The sequence below is a fragment of the Macrotis lagotis genome, chromosome 3 (genome assembly GCF_037893015.1).
Source record: "Macrotis lagotis isolate mMagLag1 chromosome 3, bilby.v1.9.chrom.fasta, whole genome shotgun sequence".
Lineage (NCBI taxonomy): Eukaryota > Metazoa > Chordata > Mammalia > Peramelemorphia > Peramelidae > Macrotis > Macrotis lagotis.
The window spans coordinates 271,279,601-271,301,120 of record NC_133660.1 but is presented as its reverse complement, the minus strand read 5'-3'; the positions used below and the strand labels follow the sequence as shown (position 1 = coordinate 271,301,120).

The following is a 21,520-nucleotide window of genomic DNA, read 5'->3' as shown; positions in this document are numbered from 1 at the left end:
GTCCGATGGACAGTTCTTCCATTGTCCTTCTGAGGCTAAGCGGAGAGCCCTGCCCTGTTGGCAGGTTCTGGGGGGGGGGGGACCCAGGTAGCCACAGCCCCCATCCTGGCGATGGCCTTACAGTTGTAAGAACCAATTAGCACTCTGAAGGAGCAGCGCTGGAGCCTCTTTGGAGTCTGTCATTGCCTCGGTGAAACGACCTGTTCTCCCTACTAAGCTTTCCCATCCAGCCCCAGCTTCAAACAAGGGGCTGATAAGCAGCCATGGTCAGGGCTGCGTGAGCTCAGGGCTGAGCGAGACCACCAAAGGAGGCTTTGAGGAGTGGGTTTGTCCAGACTACCCTCTGGCTCCCCAGGGAAGCATCCATCTACCCAGCATGAGTGGAGGATGAAGTGTGTTCAGCCTCCATCTGGCTCCATGCTGCTCACAAACTGTCTCCTCATTGTTTGGAGCTTGCTTGTGGAGGGCACCAGAGTGACTGGCCCTTGGAACCAGATTTGATGTGGAGCCTTGTCACAGATGGGGGGTTGAGAACCCTTCCTGCCTCCTTCATCAGACAGCAGAGGCACGATCTCCAAGCCATGGGCTCAGAAGCCACAGGGCAGGCTCGCAGCCTGTAGCCATGCCAGTTGGGTGTGGGATGAGGAGAAGAGCAGGTCTGGAGTCTGCCGGCCTTGATAGACATTCCGGACACTGGTGACACCGGGTCCCCCTGTAGGACACCCCCCCCCCCGGCAGTGATGAGACGGGACGACTCTTGCTGGTTTGGCCATAGCTGTAGGACTCCATAGAGAGGGATCTGCCGGAAGAAGGTAATCCAAGACAGCATGGTAGCACGGAAGGGTTGGATCTGGCGGCAGCTAGCGCGGCTCCCGTCATGGAGTCTGTGCCCCTTACCTTCTTTGGACTCCCTGAATCAAGAGTAGAACCAGAAGGAAGGAGTGGCCATGAATCGAGGTTGTGACATGGCCTAGAATTTCCCTGTGTGGCAGAGAGATCACCTCTTCACCTCATCTTCCAGCCTTCGAAACAATCAGCAAAAAGCTGGTTGGTAAACCATGGTGGGTGCACTTGGTTAAAGGGGCTCCCCCTGCCTCCTGGGGGGTGGGGAGGCAGCTCAGTTTTAATGGGAAAAGAGCTGTACTTTTGCTAATTGCTGCCCACCCCCGGTTCTTTCTCATCAGCCAGTACGCAAGGGTTAGGAGACCACCTCTGATTTTCTGGTTCTATAAAAACTTGATTGAAATCTGTGGAGCTCTTTGAAAAGGAGCAAGTGCTATGTGTGCAGAGAAGTTTCCAGGGGGTTGCTTGGCTGCCTCTGGAGCTCTGGGTCAGGGCCACCCCCCGTGCTGGCCAACATGGGGTTGCTGGAGAGAAGGAGCAGGCGGCTGAGGCTGCTGAGCTGCCCCCAGTTTGGCAGGCTCCCAGCTGTCCCGCATGGCCCTGACCTTCCTCTGAGCTTCCTCGACCTTCCTCATTTCTCTGCTGCTGCATCCTGGGCTTCAGCTCCTTCCTCGAGGGCCCCAGCTTTGCTGAGGAGGGCACTTGAGGGTCGATGGAGGTCTTGGTTTTCTCTGTTGGACCGTGAAGCTTCTGTCCCCAGCCAGTCCACCTCATGGCAGGGACCTAGAGTAGGTCTGGGGTCTGGGCTGAGTCAGTGCCAGCTCAGAGGGTTCTCCCTGCTTCCCATGGCCTTGAGAGCCCTGGCTCCATGTCCGTTCCCCAGAGAGCCCTCTGGGAGGTTCCCCTCCCCTTTGTGTTGCCATCGTTGGCTCCAAAGAGCCCTCAAATCTTGGAAGGGACAAAGCCAAGAGGACAACTCTCTGCCCTTGGGGCCTCGTGGCAGCTCTTCCTGGCTCGTGCGTGTGGGATGAGAAGATGGGGGTCGGAGGCCGCTGGAGTTGGTCACATACCCCCTCGACCTTCCTGCCCTCTGGGCCCAGCCTCAGCCCTGGGAAAGAGGCCACTTCAAAAGTTGATAACCAGCTCGGCTCCTAGCCCAGCCTCTGAAGCCCTCATGCCAGTGGGACTCCTGCCAGCCCCGCGCCAGGCCTGGGACGGCGATGGGGAGATGAACTGCGCATGGGGAGTTCCTGGAAAGCAGCAGGCCTCTCCTCCATCCAGGCCCATTCCTCATCAACATCCCTGGGGGAGGGCTCAGGGTTCCCATTCTTGCTCCCTTTTCAGCACTATCTTGTTAGGAGTCTCCCCCAGGAAGATTGGGTCCCCAAGGGGTCTTGTTGCAACTCGGTGTCAAAAGGCCAGTGCAGGGAAGTCAGTAGCGGGTCTGGAAACTAGCTGCTGGCAGCAGAATCCAGTGCCAGGGGTCCGGGGGCAACAGGCGGCTGCACATTAGTGAGGAGATAGACTTTAATGAGACCTCTGAAAAGACTGGTGTCAAACCACTGCAAGCATGACCCTAACAAGGCAAACAGAAGGGACCGGGACAGTGAGGGACTAAAGGAGGCCTCCTAAAATAATGATGATGATAATAATAGCTGTCAACAAAAAATAAATCAAAGCAGGTCAGGGAACAGCTGGAGAAAACAAATCCTCTGAGTTCAGCCAGCCCAGCTGAGGCAGCCCAGGAGTTTGGCTAATAAAGTTGTCAAAAACCCTCAGCCCAGGCCCCCCCAGGAGTGAAAGGGAAAGGGGAGCAAAGAGGGAAGACAACAGCCTGGGGCCCCCAAAGTTTGGGCTGCCCCCTCCTCTGCTACAGACCCCCATATGCTGCTCCTACTTGCTGAGGAAGATGAGGTTCCCTGTGGCCTGACTGGTGCCAGGACCATGGCCACAGCGTTGGCTTCTCCTGCATTAGGTCTCCCTGGAGTAAGCACAGGGCAAAAGCCTGAGAGAGAGAATGGTCCTAAAGAGCCCCTGGCAGCATGGCGGGGCCTTGTCCTGCAGAACCTCCTGGACTGGCAGGGAAGGTCTCCAGCAACATCCCTAGCGCCTGTTAGGGGAAGAGGAGCCTGTGCAGAACTCTGGGCTGGACAGAATGAAGGAGACCCTGGGAAGGGGGTGATGCCTCCACTGAGTTTATCTAAAGGGAAGCCCCTGCCCAGCTCTGCTGAAGTTGGCTCCCCTCCACATGCAATCAAGTGGAAGAGCCCCAGCCTGGGGGTCACTTCCTCTGGCTAAGCCTCAGTTTCCTCATCTGTAAAAGGATAGAGTAAGATAGAATAAAAGATAGAGTAAAACGGACACAGTAAGTGTCTTCTGTCTCCTTGAGATTTTTTTTAAATGCTAGGGATGCCATTGGTCACTGCTGTTGTCGGATCCCAGACCTTCTCCTCGGGGCAGTCTGCACCACTGCCTCCATTCTCCCCCACCCCCAAGGCAGCCCAGTGTGGAGCCTACAGGTTTCCCAAGTGCGGCTTGCCCTGTCCTGCCTAATTCTCCCCTTTGTTCCTTTGTGCTTTTCAGGTGAGGGTCCAGAGTATGGACCAGGAGGGGAAGATGCACTCACCAGGATCCAGAGACTGATGGCCGAGGGGGGCATGACGGCGGTGGTGCAGCGGGAGCAGAGCACCACCATGGCCTCCATGGGAGGATTTGGCAACAACATCATCGTCAGCCACCGCATCCACCGAAGCTCCCAAACAGGCACGGAGCCGGGGCCGCCAGATGGCACGAGTCCCCAGCCCTCCACCTCCCGAGGGCCAGCCCCTGAGCCGGAGGGCCACAGCCTCCCAGAGCTGGAGCCACCGGTGGAGCGAGGCCTGAGCCACCGGACATCCACCAGGGACGGGCCGGGCCCTGCCAGGCCGGCCTCCCCCAGCACTGTGGGACCAATGTCATACAGCGACCTCACCAACAACAACCATCTTTCTGATAGCACTGGGTGTCCGAGTGGAGAACCAAGGGATAGGTAGAAACAGTGATGCCCCCCCTCGTATTGCTGAGCAGAGACCTGAGCTCCTAGCTGCTGGCCACCACGGGGAGGACACACACACCTCCACACCTGAGCCTCCCTGGTCTGGCTCACCTGTCACACCCCCTGTGTGCCCACCATGGGCAGCATGGGCCTCTGGAAAGGTGGGATTGGGTCTCTCTTTCCACGAGTCCTCTTCTCTCCCGGGGCAAGGGGCAGGGAGAGGCCTAAAGGCTGTGAGGAGAAATCGTCTTCCAGCTCCGGGGAAGCCCGAAGTGAGGACAGCCGAGCTCCTGGGGCCGGGGCCGCTGCAGAGGAGTATCTTGGCCCCTCCGAGCTCTCTCCGCTTCGGGGCAGCTTCAGAGGGATCCCTCGGCTCCTCACCCAGGGCCCCTAGGCCGAGCTCTGGAAATAACTTAACTGGTGGGGGGACAGTATATGGTGAGGGGATGGTTCACTTGCTTACTGAGGATTTTTTTTCCCCGGGAAAGGGAAGTGAGGCAGGTTAGTGGCAGGAGCTGCCTCAGGGAGCGTGGGGCAAGGAGGGCTGAGTCGCAGGACAGCCTTCCTCCGGGTCGCTTCGCCGAGACCCTTCCCCAGCGTCTGGCATGGCAGTGGCTTCGTGTGTCAGTATTAGGACCCCGGGCATCCGCCCGCAGTAGGGCCAGGCAAGGGCGCAGCTCCGGGCCAGAGGGGGAGGCGTCAGTCTGTCAGTCAGGTGTTGCATGTCAAATCTTGAACTGTACGTGTAGTATCTAGTGGAGAAATCAAGGCTCTGATGATTTTGTTTTTAGTATAAAGAAATGTGATTTCCTTTCTGTTTGTAACTCATCATAGAGACATTGTGGTGGGAGGAGAGGGGGATAGTCTGACTGCTAACAAGGGAAACACCAAAGATCAATGTCATTAAAATGATGGCTACCCTTCTGTGCCTTCCTTTCTGTGCGCTTTCGACTGGCTCGGACCCTTCCCAAGATGTCTTCCTCGGGTTCCCCCGGGCGGGAGGCTCCCGAGGGAGTGGAGCTCGGACCCCTGCCTGACCTTAACCCCAAAGCCTTTGTCTGAGCGAGTGCCCAAGTCACCTGGCTCTGGTGACTGCCCACCTGTCGGCATCCAGGTGACCAATGCCTCACTGGGGTCTTCCCTGGAACCCCAGCCTTACCCACTGGCCCAGAAGTGTGAACCAGGAAAAGGGGGGAGGGACCTGGGGAGGGAAGCAGAGCAAGATGGAGGAATCCCCCATTTAGAGGCTTCCTGGAGCTGGGCTCGGCTGTCTCAGCCTCCTCCTCCCGCCCTGCCAGGCGTCGAGTGAGCTGATGGATGGGCAAACCCTCGGCCAACATTGATTTGTGCAGCTACATGAAGCTTAGTACTATTAGCAAAGAGCCATTAGCTTGGGCCCTCCTGTGAGGAGGCAGGGCTCCCCTGGGGCCACCTATTAGAAGCCTGCATTGTGTCTACAAGGAGCTTCTCGGCTAGTTAGGACAAAATGGTAGTGCTCCCCAGAACCTTCTAGAAGGAGACGGACTCAGAGCTGAACCTCCAAGAGGGAGTGTGTAGTAGGTGTCTAGTGAAAGGAATAGTGGTCTCTACCTGGCCTTTACTTCATTTCATCCACCTCTGCCATTCCAAAGATTGCGATGTGCATTTATGTCAACATAAAGTCTAAAAAGCTCAGACATGCGTGTAGATGGTGAAGGATAGAAGCTTGGATTGGAACAACCTTTCCAAAAAGTGATCAGGCTTGGGCCTTCTCTTCATCCTTGGCCTCCCATCTTCTGGGCCTGTAATGTGAGGGCTGAGCCATAGAGGCAAGGGGTGCTCCCTGGTGTGAGCTGTGAAGGAGCTGCTCTGACCCACCTGGGAAGTGGGGAGGGATAAGCAATGAGGAGGACCCAGGTCTAATCCACATATTGTCCCCCTGGCACCTTGCCCTAGAAAGCAAGGGAGGGTCCCCTACTTCTATGTGCTCAGCATATCCCTAGGCTCTCATCAAAGGCCCCTAACACTGAAGAACCTGGCTTGGAACACTTTCCTCCCGACCTGAGGCCAAAGAGCTGGCTAGACCTGTGCTACGTGAGGATTCATGAAGGGCCCACAGCTGGACTGAGCCTTCATAGGAGTTTTATAAAAACATGTTGAATTTCAGGAAATTCCACTATAGTGTTGGAGAACTTACTTTTTAGGTCCTGCAGTTGGTGATGGGGCTTGGGAAGGCCAAGACTCATAGAAGCTTTCTCTAGACAATGCCCAGGAATGAGGTCCTAGAGCACTGGCCAAGGATGAAGTGCTGCAGCAGTGGCCAAGGGCAAGATGTTAGACCAATGTCCAGGAACGAGTGCTAGAGCATCGTCCAAGGGTGAGGTGCTAGAGCAACATCCAAGGACAAGTTATGCAGCAGTGACCAAGGGCAAGATGCTACAATGTCCAGGAACGAGTGCTAGAGTATCATCCAAGGGCGAGGTGCTAGAGCAACGTCCAAGGACAAGTTATGCAGCAGTAACCAAGGGCAAGATGTTAGAGCATCATCAAAGGGTGAGGTGCTAGAGCAATGTCCAAGGACAAGCGCAGCAGTGGCCAAGGGCAAGCTGTTAGACCAATGTCCAGGAACGAGTGCTAGAGCATCATCCAAGGGCGAGGTGCTAGAGCAACGTCCAAGGACAAGTTATGCAGCAGTAACCAAGGGCAAGATGTTAGAGCATCATCAAAGGGTGAGGTGCTAGAGCAATGTCCAAGGACAAGTGCAGCAGTGGCCAAGGGCAAGATGTTAGAGCAATGTCCAGGAACGAGTGCTAGAGCATCGTCCAAGGGCGGGGTGCTAGAGCAACGTCCAAGGACAAGCGCAGCAGTGGCCAAGGGCAAGATGTTAGAGCAATGTCCAGGAACGAGTGCTAGAGCATCGTCCAAGGGCGGGGTGCTAGAGCAACGTCCAAGGACAAGCGCAGCAGTGGCCAAGGGCAAGATGTTAGAGCAATGTCCAGGAACGAGTGCTAGAGCATCATTCAAGGGCGAGGTGCTAGAGCAACGTCCAAGGACAAGTTATGCAGCAGTAACCAAGGGCAAGATGTTAGAGCATCATCAAAAGGGTGAGGTGCTAGAGCAATGTCCAAGGACAAGTGCAGCAGTGGCCAAGGGCAAGATGTTAGAGCAATGTCCAGGAACGAGTGCTAGAGCATCGTCCAAGGGCGAGGTGCTAGAGCAACGTCCAAGGACAAGTGCAGCAGTGGCCAAGGGCAAGCTGTTAGAGCAATGTCCAGGAACGAGTGCTAGAGCATCGTCCAAGGGCGAGGTGCTAGAGCAACGTCCAAGGACAAGTTATGCAGCAGTGACCAAGGGCAAGATGCTACAATGTCCAGGAACGAGTGCTAGAGCATCATCCAAGGGCGAGGTGCTAGAGCAACGTCCAAGGACAAGTTATGCAGCAGTAACCAAGGGCAAGATGTTAGAGCATCATCAAAGGGTGAGGTGCTAGAGCAATGTCCAAGGACAAGCGCAGCAGTGGCCAAGGGCAAGATGTTAGAGCAATGTCCAGGAACGAGTGCTAGAGCATCGTCCAAGGGCGAGGTGCTAGAGCAACGTCCAAGGACAAGTTATGCAGCAGTAACCAAGGGCAAGATGTTAGAGCATCATCAAAGGGTGAGGTGCTAGAGCAATGTCCAAGGACAAGCGCAGCAGTGGCCAAGGGCAAGATGTTAGAGCAATGTCCAGGAACGAGTGCTAGAGCATCGTCCAAGGGCGAGGTGCTAGAGCAACGTCCAAGGACAAGTGCAGCAGTGGCCAAGGGCAAGCTGTTAGAGCAATGTCCAGGAACGAGTGCTAGAGCATCATCCAAGGGCGAGGTGCTAGAGCAACGTCCAAGGACAAGTTATGCAGCAGTGACCAAGGGCAAGAGTTTACAATGTCCAGGAATGAATGCTAGAGCAATGCCCAGGAACAAGTTCCTTGAGCACCGTCCAAGGGTGAGGTACTGGACCAATGTCCAGGAACGAGTGCTAGAGCAAGGTCCAAGGGCCAGGTACTGCAGCAGCGGCCAAGGACCAGGTGCTCAACCAATGCCCAAGAACCAAGGTGCTAGAGTGAGGTCCAAGGGCGAGGTGTTGGCTTGGTCAATCCAGCCTCCGAGCCGGGGCTCTTCCAGAGGCCCCTAAGATGCCCGCGGGCTTCTCAGACCCCATCTCGAGAGCTGCTACAGAGCAGGTGCCCGCCTCCCCCATCTTTTCGCGTTACCTTGGGGTGTGCCCGAGAGGCGGGTCCCTAGCTGCTGGTTTCCGAAGAGCTCCCTTCCCCCGCCCCCCACCCCCCACCCCCCGCCTGTCATTCTGGCTTTTTCTGTCTCTCCTCCTCCTCCCCAGCGCCCCTCCCCCCGGGCAGCCTGGCTGGAAGCCAGAAGCCATCCATGGGGTGGGGTGGGGGGGTCAGGGTCTCTTGTCTTAGAACAAGCCCTTTTCTGGGGGGGGCGATTGGAGGCCTTGCAAGGCTGGGGGAGGGGACGGTGGGGCGCCAGTCCTTGAACACGCCCCTTCCCCTCTTGGCATTCCGGGGCCCCTGGGCGCCGGGGTGCTGAGGACCCTTAGCGCCCCGCCCCCACGTCTCGAACTGCGGGGTCCCCTCGCTGCCGGCAGCCCCTTTGATGGACGGGAAGCTGGGCTTCCGGGGCCCCGACGCCACCCCGGGTGACCTGGAGCAAAGCGGGGCCCCTTCCCCCTCCGGCTCCCACCCGCTCCCGCTCCCTGGGGCCCCCCACGACCCTGCAACCCCAGGGAGGCGCGCTCTTCCCGGAGGGTCCCTGCGGGGCCGGCCTGACGGGGCGAACCCTGTGGCCAGCCCGGGCCGGGCCTCCGGGTCGGGGCAAGGCGCGGGCGTGTGGCGGGGGGTCCTCGAGAGCCCAGGGCGGCCCCGAGAGCCCAGGGCGGCCCCGAGAGCCCAGGGGGCCCCGAGAGCCCAGGGCGGCCCCGAGAGCCCAGGGCGGCCCCGAGAGCCCAGGGGGCCCCGAGAGCCCAGGGCGGCCCCGAGAGCACAGGGCGGCAGGGGCCCGGCGGCTTCGGGGGCGCGGGGCGGGCGGCGCCGCACCCACGGAGCCCCCCCCGCAGGCGGCCCTCGGGGCGGCGCGGGAGGGAGCCGGGGAGCGTGGGGCCAGCCGCCCGTGGGGCCGCCCGCCCGTGGGGCCGCCCCGCGGTGATTGGCTGGCTCCGCGTGACATCACGAGGCTCGGGGAAAAGTGCGAGGGGGAGAGCGGCGCGGAGCCACAGCGCCCGAGCCGCCGCCGGAGCCACGGCCGAGCCGCGCGGACCCGCGGACCCACGGACGGACGGACCCACGGACGGAGCGGGCCCCCGCCCCGCGCCCCCGCCCGGTCCGGCCCGCCCCGTCCGGGCCGCCCCGCCGGGCCCCGGAGGACGCCTCAGGCAGCCGCCTGGTAAGTGCAGGCGCGGGGGGCCGGGGGCCGGGGGCCGGGGGGCTTCCACTCTGCTCCCCCACAGCCCGGGCAGCCACTCCTATCCCTCCCGGGGACGCTTCCCTCCTGCCTCCGGCTCCCCAGGGGCAGCGCCAGGCCATGGCGGGCATCCCTCCCCCTGGGCGCACCCCACTCCAGGGAGCCTCCCTCCCTGAGATGCGCCTCTTGGGGTCCTGAGCTCCCACCCATCCACCCCTGGGGATCCGTCTGGTCTGACCTGGGCCGCACCCTCGGGATTCCACGTTTTCTTCCCTGGCTCTCCTCAAGGACCCCCACCCCCCACCCCAAGGCTGTTTCTGAAGGGAGCCAGGACCCCCACCTTAGGGCCTCCCACAACCCACGATGCTGGGGTCGGAGAAGGCTGGGAACGACTGGAGCCCCACAGAACAAAACTGTAGTATCCGTGCATCTCCAGTCCCCCCCAAACCGAGTTCGTGGCGTCATCCCCATGGGTGACCTTAGGAGGCAGTGGTTGCTGAGCAGGGTGGCAACAGGGCGCCCCCAGATGGCTCTGGGGGCCGAGTTCCCTTTGCTATCTGGGGCCTGAAAGGAGACCGACCTCTGAGCCGCCGCCTGCTCCTAGAGACGGGGCACCCCGCCACTCTAGAAGGCAGAGCTCCCTCCAGATAACAGACGAGGACTCAGAGAGCTGGCCTCTCACCCCCACCCCAGGAGCCCCAAGCTTTGGGATCCCATGTGCCCATTCTGTACAGCATCTTCCACCACAAACTCCCCCTGGGCAGCCCCTCCTGGGCAGCCCCTCCTGGGCAACATCTGGCTGCAGAGGGGCCTGGAGCTCTTCCTGCTACCTGTCTCCCCGGGGTGGCATGGGCAAGCCCCATTTGTCTTGTAGGAATAGGAGTGAACCCCTGCTCCCCATGGGGCTCTCCAGATTTCAGCCCCCCCCCCCATTTGGGTACCAGGCTTTCTATGGCAGCTCTAGGAGATTCTAAGCTTACCCTGGTCCCAACAGGAGAACCGATCCCAGTGGAGCCTAATGGCCACCCTTTCCCCAAGGTTGTTGCCTCTGTTTTGTACAACTTTGAAAGCACCCATACCCTGATGGATGGGGAGGGCCATTTGTGAGGGCTGGGGGGTAGGTGGGTATTTCGAAAAGGACCAGATGGATGTTTTCTGGCCCCTATTAAAGGTCTTCCTTTGGACCAAGGGGAGGAGATTGGAATTAGACTGCAATCCCCCCACCTCTACATCTCCCCCTTTTAATGCAGCAGAAAAGATTGGAAACTGCCCCCCCCATATATGACTTGGGATAGAAGTGAAAGAATTTGATAATGCCAAGCTAGCCCTAGAGGAGGTGGGAAGGGCTCCCCAGATGACAGTCCCCAGCAAGCTCTCCAGATCCTCAGCATCTCCATCTTCCCCCGAGAAGGGACCTGGGACTGGGCCCTGGGCCCCTTTTTTTTTTCCTGCTCAATTTTGATTTGCTTCCTTCCTCCTCCTCCAAAACTTGACATTTGAAGGCCCTGAGCCTGTCCAAATCTCGTTAGCATTGGCCGCTTGCCTGTCTACATATGGCCATTTCCATGGATGCACGGGGTCCAGCCACACTCAGTATGGAAATGTGGGAGAGGCCCTAGACCAAAAATACGCATGCTGATTGCAGTCGGCTCCCCCCATCAGGCCCATCCCTGATCACCCCCCACCTCCTCCCTCAGTCCCCCAGGTTTGGGAATGGTAGACCCCTAAAATCCAGCAGCCCTAACTTTCTTCCCGTCTCTGGCCTACCCTGGTCTCCCCCCCGGACTCAGAGCATGGTTGAGAACCCCAAAGCTGGACCTGGACAAGCATCCTCTGCACCCCTGTCTCTCTAGCAAGGCAAGGATTTCTAGACTGACAATTCCGAAATGAGACAGGCCCTTCCTCTGCCCCCCCCTTCCCTGTTCCTCTCCACATCTCCCCCATTTCTTTTCCCTTTACCAAAGCTCTAAGCCCATCTGAAGGTACAATTCTGCCAAGTACCTGGCAGGGCCAACAGCACCATCTAGTGGTTCTTGTGGTCTCTTCAGGACCAGGAGCTGTCTACCTGCTAGCCAGGTCAAGGCTGGGTCTGACATGGGCTGTAGCTTTGGGGCCAGGGGGACACTGAGGCAGCAGGGAGGGGGCTCTGCCCATTCTTCTCCCCAGGGGGATGGTTCTTTGTTGTAGACATGAGCCCCAGCCCTATCCCCAGTAGGGGTCTCCAATGGATGTCTCCCTACTCCCTCAGGTGCCTGCCTCCCTCCCCTTAGTCCTTTATGTGACTGAGGTTCTGAAGGCTCAAAGGGGAACAAAAAAACAGGATCCTATTTCCCTCCCCACACCCCCTGCCCCCTCACAATCCAGAGAGGGGGTCACCACTGGACTGCCTTCCAATCCTAAGACCTTGCCCAGGGCCTGAATTTATAAAACCTTTCCTCTGACCCTCTTCCTCCTCCCTGAGACACACACACACACAGACACATACAGACGCACACACACACACACACACAGAGAGAGAGAGAGAGAGAGAGAGAGAGAGAGAGAGAAAGAGAGAGAGAGAACAAGAACAGGACTAAGCTCTGGGGCTACAAAGAAGAGCAGAGAGGGCCTCCCCACTCCAAACAATGGGGAAAATTCCCAGACAACTGTTTACTCATCTCCCAGACAGAACTGGGAAAACCAGGGAGAATGTTAAAGGAAAGACAATGGCCCCTTGGGGCAGGAGTCTGGAGTCTCTAGACCCTTCTCTGGGGTGGGGGGACTTGGTGGGGGGAATGTTATGATGCATGGGGAATGGGTCAGGAGGCTTTGGTTCAGATGCTGGCTCTGGATGACCTTGGATAAGTCTCCTCCTCCTCCCCAACCCCACTTTGTAAGATGAGGGGGTTGGATTGACATTTACCCAGCACTGTGAGGTTTGCAAAGAATTATTTTTCTTGGACTGGTGTAGAGAGGACCCTAGTGAGGAAGTTCCCTCTGCCAATGCAGATGAGTAAATAGGCTTCAACTTAAGAGTTTTTAAAGAGACTTGGGGACAAAGAGATGGAAGTGACTTGCTCGGGGTCAGAGGCAGGAGGTATTAAAGGCAACATTTGAACACAGGTCTTCCTGAACTGAGCCAGTTCTTTCACTCCTGCTATCTTCCACAAAACATTTTTGCAAGCATCATCTCCTTTGACCTCATAACAACCCCATGAGGTAAGTTCGAGAGGCCCAAAGACCTTTTTTAAAGTGAGGAAACTGAGGCATAGCCGCAAGAGTCTGAGAAGGCATGTGAATCCCAAGCTAGCCCTCGTGCCCCTTCCCCAAGGGCCTTCCAGCTCTCCTAGTCTGTGATTCTGGCTGTTGCTCTTGAGCAGATGGGACTCAAGGCAGCCGCTCCTTGTCATGGGGGGGAAGAAGAGAAAAGAGGAGTTAGGTGGAGGGGTTCTGGAGACCCCATGTCCATCATCCTGGGAACAGGGAAGGTTGGATAGAGACAGCCTCAAGTCTGGGATGCAGCTCAACACGGGCCTCAACTATGAGATCCATAGTACAGACATAGCCTGGCAGGGTTTGGCGCCAGGTATGGAGTCCAAAATTTGACCTGAGGGTGAGCTAGATGGTATAGGGATAGATTACCAGCCCTGGAGCCAGGAGAACATGAGTTCAAATCCAGCCTCAGACACTTACTAGCAGGGTGACCCTGGACAAAGCACTTAACCACAACAGCCTTTAAAAAAAAAAAGGAAAAGGAAAAGGGGGAAAAAAAGCAAAATGAGGCCTGAACCCTAGAACCTTAAAACCTAGGATGCCACAGCCAGAAAACTTAAGAACCTTAAAACCTAGAATGTCACAAATGGGATGACCTTAGAATCTAGAATGTCAGAGCTGGGAGGGACCTTAGAACCTAGAATGTCAGACCTGGGAGGAATCTTAGAACCCGGAATATCAGAGCTGGGAGGGACCTTAGAACTAGAATGTCAGAGTTGGGAAGGATCTTAGAATCTAGAATGTCAGCACTAGGAGAAACCTTAGAACCTAGAAGCTAGAATGTCAGAGCTGGGAGGAACCTTAGAACTAGAATGTCAGAGCTGGGAGTTCTTAAATCTCCTCTCATCCAACTTCTTCATTTTCCAGATGAGGCTAAGGTCTAGAAAGGGAAAGGCGGGAATGGCGTGATGACCCACCAAGCACAGATGAATGAGTGCTCCCTTTAACCCTAAGCACCTCCAAGGGCCACCAAATGGCAGAGCCTGGGGGCAGCCAAGGCCCAGGCAGGCAAAGGGGAGCTGCTTGCCCTTGTCCCAGGTTCCCCAACCTCATCCCTTGCCCTGAAGCTTCTTGGTGACCCTCAGTTCTACTGGCATTGGGTCTGGGCTAGAGCTGCTGTTTGATGGGCAAGGGAAGAGAAGCAGGATGGGAAGACCCACCTAGGCCCCCCAGAGTGGTGACAGGGTGCCTGGGCTTGGAAGCTAAGACCAGTCGAGCTGTGCCCATCTCGGAACTCCCAATGTCTCTGAGTCACAACTCCCTGCTCCCCTCTGTCTCCTCCTCCTCCTCCTTTTACTGTTTCAACCTCTAATCCTCCAGCCTTGGGGGTCCCCTGGTTACCCTCCCCCCCTTAGGATAAAGTCAGACCTATGTTATAGAGATTCTCAGGATGAGTGATACCATATAGGCTTAGCATGGAACCCTGGCTGGAAAGGACCACATTCTCCACTCATGGGTTGGGAGGGAGGGACTCCACTGACCCACTAAGCAAGGCCAAGAGCAGGCAGAGCCCCAGTATCCAGTCCCCACGACCCTTGGTACACAGGACCAACCTCTTCATGTGGGGGGGTTCAAAGCTCTTGTTTCCCCCATGGTCCCATGGAAGTCCCATGAAAAGGAACTTAAAGTCTAGAATGTTAGAGTTGGGGAGGGGCCTTGGAACCTTGACTGTCAGCACTGGGGGGGCGGGGGGACTTGGAGCATGGAATGTTATAGAACAAGATCATCCAACCCAACCCCTTCATTTTACAGAGGAGGAACATGGGCCCAGGGCCACGGGTGTGGGTTGTCCCAAGAGCCACTGTGAGCTGTGCCATGAGCCAGGACTGGAACCCAGAGCTCCTGCCTCCCAGGCCTGCCCTCTGGGGGCAGGCTTTGACCCAGGGGGCTCTAGACACTGTGTTCTCTTTGGCACAAGTGTATGTGTAAGTTTAGACCACACCAGGGAGGTTTACACGTGTGTAGCACTTTGGCTGCTTCTAGAGTGTGTGTGTGTGTGTGTGTGTGTGTTCCTGTGTGTGTGTGTGTGTGTTCCTGTGTGTATCTGTGAGTGGGGGTGTGCCCGTGGTGGCAGCGCTGAGGGGGCAGGTGTCAAGGTGTGTCTGCCCTTGAGAGGTGTGCCAGGGAGGCCAGGTGTGGGCCCTCCTGCCGCGGCCTCTGTGAGACAGGAGGGAAAGCTGCCAGGAGCTGCCGTGGGAGGGGGGCATGGCAGGAAAAGGAAACTTGCCTGCGATTCTTCCTTGGGAGTGGGGGCTGTAAACATGCGGGCGGTGGGAGGCGGGGGAGGGGGCTGTCAGCAGCTTCCCGGGAGCCGGTGACCCCCGGCGGACTCCCAGATGGCTCCCCAGGAGCTGGAGAGAGAGCCCTGCTTGGAATTGAAAAGTGGGAAAGGAGTCTCCTTCATCCAGCCATTTGGGCTCTGGGAGTGGAGAGAGTCAGGAGGACCTGAGTTCAAATCCAAGCTCAGACATTTGCCACTTATTAGCTGGGTGACCTTGAGCAAGTCACTTCACCCCATTGCCTCGCATCCAGGGCCATCTCCTGTCATCCTGATTCCTAACTGGCCCCTAGCCCCAAATGGTTCTGGAGAAGAAGTGAGGCAGGTGACTTAGCACAGCCCCCTCCACCCCCCACTCAAATCCAATTCATGTACTTGTCATGGCGTGTCATGGTCGTTTTTCTAAGAAAAAAGGACAAAGGGGGCAGTGGATAGAGCACCAGCCCTGGAGTCAGGAGGATCTGAGTTCAAATGTAGCCTCAGACGCTTAAAATTGCCCATCTGTGTGACTGCATGCATCACTTTACCCCACTGCCTTCCAAAAACCAAATGAATGAATGAATGAAAAGAACAAAGGACAAACAATGAGAGTCCAACCCTTCTCCTCATCTCCCCATCCTGGCCTCTGGCCCTTCTCAAGCTGGTGCCCACTGGGGAGACGGTCAACTCTTGCACATCTCTGACCAGGCCTGGCCTGGGGGGTGAAAGCTACCTCTGAAGACTGGAAGGCACCCTTTTAGAATACCTTCTAATCCACATATACACCCATTTTACAGAGGCAACGACTGAGGCTTAGAGTAGAGAAGGGGTTTTCTCAAAGAAACTGAACATTCTGCATGCTCTGGTTTTCTTCTGGCTTTCTTGGCCTGGATGACCTCCACTGCAGCCCAGATCTCTGATCCTCTGGTTGTCACGCCTGCTCACGGGGTGTCCCCAGGCCTTCCTGTTCTCGCCCTCTACCTTGGAGAGGGCTTCTGTTATCCCTCCACTCTTTTCTAAGGGTCCTCTGCCTGCTAGACATCAGCCGAGCTTCCTGTGGGTACTTCAGGCCAAACCCTGAAGGCCCCGACCTTGGTGTCCCCTCCACCTCTTGTCACCATGCACTCTACGGATCAGATTCATGGTCCAAGGTTGACACGGCTACATTCCCACCACTTTCCATGACGTGGTCCAGGTTCTCTGGTGGCTATTGTCCTGGGTCATGACTTTCCCACCCCTTGCCTGGACCATGGCAGGATCCTTCCAACATGCCTTCCTGCCTCACGGCTCTACCCACCCGGCAAAGGGGGAAGCTGAGCACCAGGGGTTCTGATCATCTCCCGGCTCACCTAGAAAACCTATGCTTCCTGTCTTTCTGGGTTTCTTCCCTCCAGACACCTTCTTGATCCATTTGCTAATAGAGAGGCAGCAAAGTGAATAGGAAGAACTCCAATCCTGGAGTCCCGATGACCTAGGTTCAAATCCAGCCTCAGACACCAGCTATGGACCCTAGGCAAACCACTTCAAACACTACCTCAGTTTCCTGTAAAATGAGGCACATTGTCATAGTAACTACCTCCCAGGGTTGTTGCAAGGTCAAATGAGATCCACCTTAGAGAAGGCACTTAATAAATTCTTATTCCCTTCCCCTACACACATCACCTATTAGGTGCTTTTTAAAAATTTTTATTTAAGGCAGTGGGGTTAAGTGACTTGCCCAAGGCCACACAGCTAGGTAATTATTAAGTGTCTGAGGTCAGCTTTGAACTCAGGTACTCCTGACTCCAGGGCCAGTGCTTTATCCACTGCGTCACCCCACATATTAGGTGCTTTAATGAGCTTATTCCCTTCCTTTCCCTACTGAATATCCCTGACATGGGCCCCTCCTTCACCTGGTCACCGCTCAGATGCCCCATCTTCAAGAGGTCTTCCCTGATCCCTCCCAGCCGGTCCCTTCCTCTCTGAGATTGCCTTCCATCTCCTCCATCTAGATCTTGCCTATGCCTTGCTCTCTGTATTACACCTTACCCTTTAGAATGGAAGGACTTTGAGGGCAGCTTTCAGCCCTTGCTTATTCAGAGCTTAGCACAGCGCCCCACAGACAGAAAGGGTGAAGAGTGTTTAATGTCCTACGGAAAAAGTAGTTAATCAAAGAGCTTGGGGTGAGACCCAAATCCAGGTCTGCCTGTCCATGAACACAGCCTTCCACTCCCTCCCCTAAAACATGACAGTCCAGAGTCCTAAGGGACGCCTTCTAGGGCCTCACTGCCTAATAAAGGGTGCTCAAAGAAGGGAGTCACAGGAATGGGGACCATCCCTTAGTCGCACCCTTTCCATAAGCGATGCTGGCTGATGAATCTGAACCAAGTTGGGTGGCCTTATATTTTAATTTAATTTAATTTAATTTAATTTAATTTTTTATTTCAGGTTTTTTTTGCAAGACAATGGGGTTAAGTGACTTGCCCAAGGTCACACAGTGAACTGGATGGCCTTTTAACCATTCATCCTCCATCCTCCAGTCAAAGGTACTTTAGGAATCCACTTGTTCTCCATAGATGAGGGGGAAAGTGAGTTGGCCAGGGTCACGCAGCTAGGAAGCAGGAAATGAAACTGAGTCTCCTCATTCTAAAACAAGGACCTCCTGACTCTGTTCCACAGTGGTCATCAGGCTTTCAGGGCTTAAAGATGGCATAGTGACCACCTCAGTTTACAGACAAGAAAACTCAGGGGTGGCTAGGTGGCACAGTGGATAAAGCACCAGCCCTGGAGTCAGGAGGACCTGGGTTCAAATCCGGTCTCAGACACTTAATAATGACCTAGCTGTGTGGCCTTGGGCAAGCCACTTAAACCCATTGCCTTGCAAAAACTAAAAAAAAAAAAAAAAACAAAAAAAAAAACCACCTCAAGTATGAGTCTGGATCCCAGACCTGCCCCAAGTGGGCAAGTCTCTTCATAAATGTGTGTTTTACTGATTAATTAATAATTGAATTGACTGAGGATACAAAGAAAAAATTCTAGCAATCTTTACTCTTAAAAAAACTCCCATTTTAATTGATTTATTAGTTGATGCAAAAAAGGTGTAATGTTTAAAATAATGTGTAACTAAACATGCTTTTGGGTTTAGAGTTCTTATTTTATTTATTTATTTTTTTAGGTTTTTTGCAAAGCAAATGGGATTAAGTGGCTTGCCCAAGGCCACACAGCTAGGTAAATTATTCAGTGTCTGAGGCCGGATTTGAACTCAGGTACTCCTGACTCCAGGGCCGGTACTCTATCCACTGCACCACCTAGCCACCCTGGAGATAGATTTCTTGAATACAAATCTGAATATCCATCCACCTTTGTAACTCATGGGCCAGACTCAGGTTGAGGAGGAAAGACACTGTGGGAGCAGATGCAGTGTCCTTGACCTGTTCCCCAAACCACATGCTTATGTAATAATATGGGCAATCTCATCTCATCATCGTGCTGATTCATCTGTAAAATGGAGATAATGATGTTGAACTCTTTAGATCATGAGGATGCTGTAGAAAAAAACCATTTATGGGGAGGGAGTGGAAGGCTGTTTTCATAGATAAGCAGACCTGGATTTGGATCTCACCCCAAGCTCTGTGGGACAGGCCCACAGAACTCATCATTTCATTGACTTTGGCCTCAGTTTGCACATCTCTAAAATGGAGCTGATAATAGCTACTACATAGATCACTGCCTTCAAATGAAATCACTTCTGTAGAGTTTTGTTTTAAGTGTGACTTATTACCATTCTCCATCCTCCTCCTCATCATCATCATCATCATCACCATCACCTATCATAAGACAACGTGCCAGTCTATATTGGTAGAGTTATCTCACCTAGGAATTCTCTAGATACCAGTAAAATGAGTAGCTATTCCTATTTTGGTATTGCTGAAAACACATTGAAAATGTCAGTGCATGGGGCAGCTAAGGTGGCACAGTGGATGAAGCATGGGCCCTGGAGTCAGGAGGAGCTGAGTTCAAATTTGACCTAAGACACTGAATAGTCACCTAGCTTTGTGACCTTGGGCAAGTCCCTTAACCCTGTTGCCTTAAATAAATAACTTTTTGAGATGTCCGTGAAACATTCAGGACAGATTGAGGGGCCAGATGAAGGCTGGGGTCGAGAGCGTTGCTGGAGGGAATTGAAGGGAGGTTCAGGAGCCTGCTGCCCTCTTCATTCCACTCTTCCTTTCTCTGTTTCCTCAGGAGTCCAGCTGTGATCCCCATCTGGTGCCATCTCTGGTGTCTGGCCTGAGCCACTAAGATGGCAAACTTCACTCCAGTCAATAGCAGCTACGGCAACCAGTCTGACCAGTCAGTGCAGGCGATGCCCGCCGCTCCCAACCGATACGAGACGGTGGAGATGGTGTTCATTGCCGCCGTGACCGGCTCCCTGAGCTTGGTGACGGTTGTGGGCAATATCCTCGTCATGCTCTCCATCAAGGTCAACCGGCAGCTGCAGACCGTCAACAACTACTTCCTGTTCAGCCTGGCCTGTGCTGACCTCATCATTGGGGCCTTCTCCATGAACCTTTACACTGTGTATATCATCAAGGGCTACTGGCCTCTCGGGGCTGTGGTCTGCGACTTGTGGCTGGCGCTAGATTATGTGGTCAGCAACGCCTCCGTGATGAACCTGCTCATCATCAGCTTTGATCGCTACTTCTGTGTGACCAAGCCTCTCACCTACCCTGCCCGGCGTACCACCAAGATGGCAGGTCTCATGATCGCCGCCGCCTGGGTGCTTTCCTTCGTCCTCTGGGCTCCGGCCATCCTCTTCTGGCAGTTTGTAGTAGGGGAGCGGACGGTGCCGGACAACCAGTGCTTCATCCAGTTCCTGTCCAACCCGGCGGTCACCTTTGGCACGGCCATCGCGGCTTTCTACCTGCCCGTGGTCATCATGACCGTGCTTTACATCCACATCTCCCTGGCTAGCCGCAGCCGGGTCCACAAGCACCGTCCCGAGGGGCCCAAGGAGAAGAAGGCCAAGAGCCTCTCGTTCCTCCGGAGCCCCCTTATGAAGCAGAGTAGCAAGAACCCCAGTCGGAAGCCAGTGGAGCCTGGGAAGGAGGAGGTCCGCAATGGAAGGCTGGAGGAGGCCCCTCCCCCGGTCCTGCTTCCCCCCAAGCCCCCAGAGGAGAAGGACACATCCAACGAGTCCAGCTCTGCCAGTGTCACCCAGAACACCAGGGAGAGGCCCCTGACCGAGGGGTCGACAGCCGAGACGGGCTGCAGCCCGTCCACCCCCCTACCCCCACGCCCACGAGCGCTCAATCCAACCTCCAAGTGGTCCAAGATACAGATCGTAACAAAGCAGACGGGGAACGAGTGCGTGACGGCCATCGAGATCGTTCCTGCCACACCGGCCAGCTTGCGCCCGGCCGCCAATGTGGCCCGCAAGTTTGCCAGCATTGCCCGCAATCAGGTGAGGAAGAAGCGGCAGATGGCAGCGCGGGAGAGGAAGGTGACACGGACCATCTTCGCCATCTTGCTGGCCTTCATTGTCACCTGGACGCCCTACAATGTCATGGTGCTGGTCAACACCTTCTGCCAGAGCTGTGTCCCTGACACCGTGTGGTCCATTGGCTACTGGCTCTGCTATGTCAACAGCACCATCAATCCTGCCTGCTATGCCCTCTGCAATGCCACCTTCAAGAAGACCTTCAAACACTTGCTCCTGTGCCAGTACAGAAACATTGGTACTGCTAGGTAAGTGGGCATGGGCTCTGCAGATGGGGACTTCTGACCACTCTGGGATCTGAGCAGTTCCAGGGTGACTCCCTTTGGCCCGCCGCCTGTCCCACTCAAGAGAAGAGAAGAGACAAGACTTGGACAGGTGGCACCCTTTTCCCTAGGGCCCCGGAGGTTGGCCAGAAAAGGTCCTGGAGCGTCCCCAGTGTGTGTCCAGTCACCAGAGTGGAAAATCTGGGAGGCTTGGGCCTCAAATTCTCCCCGTCACCTGGTCTCCAAGTGCAGAGAGCGGGTCCACTGGGCTGAGCCACTGGTGGGCCCAAGGTGGACTTTGGATCTAGAGAGGTTCTGTGGATTCTTCTCAGGACCTCAAGAAAGGCCCAGACCCAACAGACCTCTGGGCAGAAGGAACAGGATAACCCTTATTTGGAGATTGGAGGGGAGAGGGTTTGGGGGGAGACTGGAAGAAGGGACGGCCTGTATCCAGGGAGTCAATCTCTGACACTTCAGTGAAAACCCGGGGTGGTTGGTAAAAGGGGGGGGTGGGGTGCTAGCCGAGGTACCAGGGATGTGGCTTCCGGAGGGCAAGGTCTCGCTTGAGCCCCAGTTGTCAGAACTATGGTGGGGAGGAGGCATCAGAAGGGGTCGGATGGACCTGAGGATACCTGGCTTCTTGGATGGATGGAGGGGTAGGGAGGAGGAAATTGGGCCTCTTGGCTCTCAGGGTTCAACTGTACCAGGAGTGGGCCCCTGACCCCAGCGTGTAAATGGTAGCGCTTGCCCTTACCCCACCTGCATGCAGGGTTCAGCCTGACCCTCCAGTCTATTCCAATTCCCTCTCTGCAGCCTGGCCAGTGGGTCGGTCCCCCTTACTCCCCCCGAGGCTCCCTGGCCTTTGGGGGTTGTTGTGCAATCCAAGGACTCGGTCCTTACTACTGTCAACCCTCTCGGTCTGGAGAGGGGAGCTGGGCCTGAGCGCTTGCCTCGGTCTCCC

At 55.7% G+C, this 21,520-nt stretch overlaps 2 protein-coding genes across 5 annotated transcripts in view; both read left to right on the top strand.

The window, feature by feature from the left end:
- Window positions 1-5,054, top strand: part of AMBRA1 (autophagy and beclin 1 regulator 1) — a 187,842-nt gene extending 182,788 nt beyond the window's left edge. Inside the window, exon 17 of one of the 4 annotated variants that reach the window (XM_074230552.1) lies at window positions 3,427-5,054. In XM_074230552.1, the coding sequence (XP_074086653.1) occupies window positions 3,427-3,875 (449 nt within the window). In that variant the 3' untranslated portion in view covers window positions 3,876-5,054. The remainder of the gene's footprint in view (window positions 1-3,426) is intronic. The other 3 variants (XM_074230551.1, XM_074230550.1, XM_074230549.1) reach the window with 3 other exon arrangements.
- Window positions 5,055-19,061: 14,007 nt separating this feature from the next.
- Window positions 19,062-20,823, top strand: CHRM4 (cholinergic receptor muscarinic 4). Its single transcript, XM_074227585.1, has one exon. The coding sequence runs from the start codon at window positions 19,100-19,102 to the stop codon at window positions 20,546-20,548; it is 1,449 nt and encodes a 482-aa protein (XP_074083686.1). The 5' UTR covers window positions 19,062-19,099; the 3' UTR covers window positions 20,549-20,823.
- The last annotated feature ends 697 nt before the right edge of the window (window positions 20,824-21,520 follow it).